The 6720-nt window shown below is 37.2% G+C and overlaps 1 protein-coding gene across 1 annotated transcript in view; it reads right to left on the reverse strand.

Annotated features, from left to right (window-relative positions):
* ELP2 (elongator acetyltransferase complex subunit 2) overlaps positions 1 to 6720 on the reverse strand; it is a 35866-nt gene that overhangs the window by 23958 nt on the left and 5188 nt on the right. Inside the window, exons 3-5 of the mRNA XM_005867298.2 lie at positions 5385 to 5455; positions 1637 to 1793; positions 1160 to 1237 (exon numbers count right to left, since the gene is read on the reverse strand). Coding sequence (XP_005867360.1) covers positions 1160 to 1237; positions 1637 to 1793; positions 5385 to 5455 — 306 coding nt within the window. The remainder of the gene's footprint in view (positions 1 to 1159; positions 1238 to 1636; positions 1794 to 5384; positions 5456 to 6720) is intronic.

Genomic DNA, 6720 nt, shown 5'->3' on the forward strand with positions numbered 1-6720 from the left:
ACATGCGGCTCTTTGGCCCCTTGAGTGTGGCTCTTCCTAAGCCTTAGGAGTACCCTAATTAAGTTAATAACAGTGTGCCTACCTATATAGTTTAAGTTTAAAAAATTTGGCTCTCAAAAGAAATTTCAATCGTTGTACTGTTGATATTTGGCTCTGTTGACTAATGAGTTTGCCGACCACTGCTCTAGGGAAACACCTTGCTACCAGGTGAATTTTTCAAAGATTTTTCTCACTCTAAATCCACTAAAAACAAAACCAAAAAACTCCAGTCACTTGGCCTCGGTATATGTGGGAAGACATTTAAATTCAATGTTATGAAACCAGAATGTGTGAGTTCCTCCTCCAAGGGGGCCCTCGCACAAAATGGAAGCATCACATGAAACCATGAGTTCACAGCTAAAAAAACAAAAAACAAAAAACTCCAGTCACTTGGCCTTGGTATATGTGGGAAGACATTTAAATTCGATGTTATGAAACCAGAATGTGTGAGTTCCTCCTCCGAGGGGGCCCTCGCAAAAATGGAAGCATCACATGAAACCATGAGTTCACAGCTCCTACCCCAAAAGGCAAGAGGCTGGTGGCTTCCAGACCCGCCTCTCTCCACCTAGCCTGTCCTCCAGGTTACTGAGGACACAGAGAGACAGACTCACACTGGCCATCATCTTTGTGAGGGATGATCAAAGGGAAGTACAGATGAGTTTCCTAGCAAAAGGGAAAATTTTCTGTTTGGAGATTTTAAGTAAGTGATCTTAGGCAAAAATGTCATCATGCAGGATAGAAAGGGGCTGTCCTCTTGTAATGCTCACATGGTCCATCTTCAGTACTTTTCCAACTTATCCCAGACCTTCACCATCTAAAGAGCTAGACAATTTTCCCAAATTAGATCTACATACATCAGCAATATATTTCATAAATAGCAGTATCAATCTTGATTACATTATGAAGCCATTTAAATTTTCAACAGCTACCAAAATCCTAATAGCCTCTTTTAATCTTATGTTCTATATTCAGATCTTTTGAATATTGACAACAAAGTATATTAGCTAGGTCTCAACCTGTCTCATGAAAAAATTTAGATACAAAATTGAGACCAAATGTTTCTTTTAAGTTCTGGTCATATGGAGATATGAAAATACATTGCTCTTAAGAGGATACTCACCATCAGTACTAGGCAAAAAAGATAAGCAGAGAGCCAGAGTGAATCCATTTCCAAAGCTCAAGGTCTGAAGGCAGGTTACTAAAAATTAACGAAAAACACCATGAACGACTAACTCTGAGCTTATCTACCTAGAGATTGGGCAGCAGCATCACACTAGCAGGGGTTGAGAGAAGTCAATCCTGAGCCCTACACACCATGTGAATTGAAATGGTCAATGTTTACCAAGGTTACAGAGAACAAAATTACTCATATGAAAAGACTGGGAGGAAATTTACATCTATCTATTTTCTATATATAAAACCCTAATATGCAAATAGACCGAACAGTGGAACAACTGAACAGTCGCTGTGAGGTGCGCTGACCACCAGGGGGTGTGCATGGAACATGGTGGGCGTCGGCCGTAGCCCACAGTTCCTTTCAAGATGCACGAATTCATACACTGGGCCCCCAGTTAGATTATAAAGTCTTTAGACATACCTGCTGAACCCTCTTTAGACCAGACTCTAACAGTGGAATCGGAAGCTGCAGAAACCATCAGTGTACACAATGTAGCATCCGATGCCCTTCTCTGGTAGACAGCATGCACTGCATAAACAGGTCCTTCATGGCCGTAGAGAGGAACCGCTTTTAAAAGCTGAGTCAGAAAAAATGGCAAAAACATTGTGATAAAAAGGAATTACCAGTTTCACCTTTAACTGGAATCACAGGATTAATGGTACTGATAAAATGTGAGACCTAGAAATAGGTCCTTTCAGTTGAAGAGAATGTTAACTTTCGAGAACTCTGTCTGACCATATTAATGATACAAAAAATGTGCATAACCTTGACACAGCAATCTCACATCTAAAATCTATCTGAGGTGCTAACAGCAATAGTTTAACAAATAATAAAAGATAAATTCACACTCGCTTTTTGTTTTGTTGTGTGTGTGTGTGTGTGTGTGTGTGTGTTTTGGTAGAGGATGTGGGCATCAATCACACACTTTATAATAGTAAAAAATAAACCAAAAATTATTCATAGGGAACTGATTAATTACTCCACACATACACTGTAGCCAATAAAAAGATAATGTAGATAAATATATGCTTATTACTATGGAAAGATGTCCATGACATTGAGAAATTGAAGAACATAGGCCAGCTTTGTGGAATGGTCCTTTTTGAATTAAGTCTGATGTTTTGTCATCAATACTATCTAAGTGCATCACATCCATGATGTCAATCTGTCCCAATTTTAGTGAAGTTAACCTTGGTATCTTAGTAAAGGTAGTGTCTGCCAGATTTTTTCACTGTGAACTTAAAATTTTGGGGGTTGATACGAGATTATACTTTGGGAGTGAGTACGTATTCTATTCTCCATCAAACTACTACCTAGTGATTTTAGCATCCCCACAAGACACTTGCCTAAACAAGCATAGCTGCAAAATGGAAACATGGCAAACAGAACTGGGACCCCATTTGTTTATCAAGTCCACCTGCTTGCCATGCAAGATTCTTCACTGTGGCACCATTTCTGTTGTTTTAGGTATATTTCTTAGATTTCCAAATGTGTGAGACTCCACCACTTCCTCTGAGAGGTATCTTCCATAAATTATCTTCTCAAATAGCAGTGTCCTTAAGTGTCTCCTCAGCTATTTCCTAATTGCTTAGGCAAAACTCTGCTACTCCAGAGGTAATTGTTATGTATAAGGGTCTGTACACTAACTTTCTTTCATCATTAACCTTTGGCTTCCTTGAAAAACATTTAAAATTACTCAGATACAGTATGTATAATTGTACCTACATACTACACATCTGAGACAATGTTCATCAGAATGTTAACTCTGTTGAGATTTTGTATATAGTTTTTTTTCCTTCTTTATACTTCTGTATATTGAAACTTTTTTTTGAGTCTGTATCATTATGCCTTAAAAAATTAAATCTATTGAAAACACTTCAGATCTTTAAACAGGGTTATATTTCAAACATCACAGAATTTTAAAAACTCAAGCAAAAGAAATCTCTCAAGTTCACCAGCTTTTTAAAAAACAATGCTCACTGTTCAAAGACTGAAACCTCTCATACCAGCTTAGAATTACTTACTGTTATCAGAAGTCAAGGTGTGTTGAGCACCTGTGTGCATGCAAATGCATATGGAAAAGAACATTTAAGCCCCTCAGGTTACAATGTGTGGCCCCTTCCCCTAAATCCTCTTACTCCTCCTGTCTTTACACAATTGATCCCCATTTGGCTTCACATTCTCCCCTCTGGCCCCTCCCAAGCTAAGCTTGCTGTCCACCATCAGATACTTGCTGAGCCTGCAGTACTTTCTATTGACAGAAGTTTGGAGCAAGCACTGAGGAAAAGAGTCTTGCCAAGTCTTATCTCAAATCTCAAAAATGAATGCTAAAATCCTCTCTCTCTGGATTCCTCTGCCAAAATCATTCCAAACAGGAGTTAAGTTTGCTGCACATCCCTTTGCATTTATTCAAGTCCAGGTGGCTCCAAAATCCCTACCTCCAGACCTGGGAAGGACAATTCTGTGTGCAAATAACATGTCTACAAATGAAATCCACATCTTCCCTCCTACTTGCCTATTTTCCTTTGTAGAAGCATCTTTCTCCAGGGCCCCTAAGACACAATCTCATGGTTTTTGACTACTCACTCCCCTAACCACCAGCTCCCCACTCCTTTGATAACTATGTACTCAATACCAAAATAATTTTCCTTCAAAAATACAGCTCATATCCCTTCCTTCACATTTTTTCCATTTTAATTTGTCATGTGGATGTCAGATTAATCTTTTGATATTCATACTCCTCTTCTTAGAAATTATCAATGACTTCCAAATGCCTGCTAATAAAAAACAAACTTTTAAAGCAAGTGTTCAAATTCTAATAGGATCATCTCCTATTCTGCTTCTCTAGTATTACTGCCCACAATATATTATCTAGAAACATTCCTAAAACTGAATTCCTTAAAGTTACAAGGACTACTAAGAGATTTGAAAGGGAAAAAAAGAAAGTTCAGACTTGAAACAAGTTTGGGAAATGCAAGGCAAACAAAGTAAGCAGGTTTATCCACGTCAGAACCTTTCAGAGCCCTCACTACCCTCATGCATTGGGATTCTCTAAGAGGTAAATGCAGTGTTTCCCAAACTGGATTGGCCATAGATTCCTTTTTTCATGGAACATCTTAAGAAATGAATAATTCTCTGAACACACTTTAGAAAAAGCATTGCCCTAGCCCTAGCCGGTTTGGCTCAGTGGATAGAGCTTCAGCCCGCGGACTGAAGAGTCCCGGGTTTGATTCTGGTCAAGGGCACATGCCCGGGGTTGTGGGCTCCATCCCCAATAGGGTACATGCAGGAGGCAACCAATAAATGATTCTTTCTCATCATTGATGTTTCTCTCTCTCTCTCCTTCTCCCTTCTTCTCTGAAATCAATAAAAGTATATTAAAAAACAAAAACAAAACAACTGAACACTCCTGAGCAGAGGGTTCTCCTTTCTCACCTGAGCTTTTACTCATGCTAGTTTTCCTACCAAGAATTCTCACTCCTTTAACTCTTCCCAAGGAAATCACCTCATACTTTAAGAACCAATTCAAAAGATACCTCTTAAATCTTTTCTGAACTCACTCCACCATGGTTGTGGGGCAGCAAGTTAGAGCATCTACGCTGGAGCCACCCTTGTACTTTATTCAAGGACATTTTGCCTTTAAACTACGTACATGATTCATGAATAGGCTTTTGCCTCATCTACATCTTCTGTATGGCAGATATTCCAATACCTACCACACTAGTTTTTCACTTTTAATCTTTTCTTACAACTAGAAACAACCTAAATGTCCATCAATAAGGGTCTATCTATACCAAGCATAGCATATTATATCACTGAGAATTACAGTATGTACATCTATATCTACAGGACACCAGATACTCTATGAACACAGCAGTATTAATTTTTATATCACTGAAAACAGATGAAACAGCCCATGTAAGAGCTGCTTAAAAATTATTCCAAAATAAATAGGAAATTCACAGAAATGACTGACAGCATATGAATATGGGAGCAAATATTAGAGGGAAGGGTACAGGGCCTGTGAAGTACAGAAAATACAGGACCTGGATTACAGATAAGCAAGAATAAGGCAATTTCATAAAGAAAGAACATAACAGAATGAGGAAAAAGTTGAAAATAAAAGATGTAACAGGCATTTCTTATAACTATAAACATGCCTACCCACCTGATTATTTTCTATTTCCCAGTGAATCACTTGATTATCAGATCCTCCAGAAACTAATTCAGTAGAAGGAGCTGAAAAGATATCTCAGTAAATATTTTTGTTCATTTTTTAACAGCTACTTAGAAAAATTTCAAAGCTATAGAAAAGTTAGAAGAAAACTCATATACCCTTTACATAGATTCACCAACTGTTAACATTTTGCCATAGTTGCTTAATAGCTTGTTCTATGCATACAGGGTGGGGCAAAAGTAGATCTACAGTTGTGAGTATGCGAAAGTTTATTTATTTTTGTATTATTATTATTTACTAATTACTGTATTATTTTCCATACAAACTATAAACCTACTTTTGCCCAACCCTGTGTATAAAGAGACTCCTTATTGTTTTTGACAAACTACTTAAAAATAAGTTGCAGACATCAGGACCTCTGATCCTCAAACACTTTACTATGGATCTCCTAAGAACTGGAACATTCACCTACATGACCACAATACTATCACATTGAAGAATTTTAACACTGATACAATATCATTATGTACTATATAGCCCATATTAAAATTTCTCCAAATTGTCCCCGTAATATCTTTTATAACTTTTTTAAAATTCAGAATCTAAGAACCATATATTGTGTATTTAGTTGTCATCCTTTTTCAGTCTCCTTTAAAAGATAGAATAGTTTCCCAGTCCCTCCTTTTTTTGTGATAATGAGCATCCCAACCAGTAGTTTTGAAGAATGTACCCAATCTAGGTTTTTTAAAAGGGAGAAATAATATATAACTTTAGTTTAGATTTTCCATTTGTTTCTTCTGGCCTATGTGCTAGACATTTAGGGGAAGCAGCTGGGGGACTGTCTAAAGAACATTAGATAAGGACTCAGAAGTTCCAGCTTCCTATCCTAACCCTGCTGTCAGCCAGCTATGATCTTGGGATCGAATATCTTCAAGTATCACGGAAATTAAGGCATTTATCTAACTATCTGATTTTGAGCATCACTATAAGATACCTGATATGTGGGTTAGAAAGAATATCTAAATTATCTGATGGTAGAACCCTATTCTTAGAGGAAATCAATTCTAATAGTTACAGATTAGTGATGCACAAGCAATTTATTTTATGTAACCTCATTTTTAAAGAAAAGATAAAATATACAAGCCCAAATTTTTTATAACAAATCCCTATACTGAGATTCAAGTAGTCTTTGATGTCATTTGGTGGCAATAAAATTACAATTGTGTTTTAATATCTGCACTACAGCCACTTTTTCTACTATTTAATAGTTTTTACTAACCTAATATAACTAACTAGAGGCCCGGTGCACAAAAATTTGTGCACTCGG

Source organism: Myotis brandtii, unplaced genomic scaffold (genome assembly GCF_000412655.1).
Source record: "Myotis brandtii unplaced genomic scaffold, ASM41265v1 scaffold248, whole genome shotgun sequence".
Classification (NCBI taxonomy): Eukaryota; Metazoa; Chordata; class Mammalia; order Chiroptera; family Vespertilionidae; genus Myotis; species Myotis brandtii.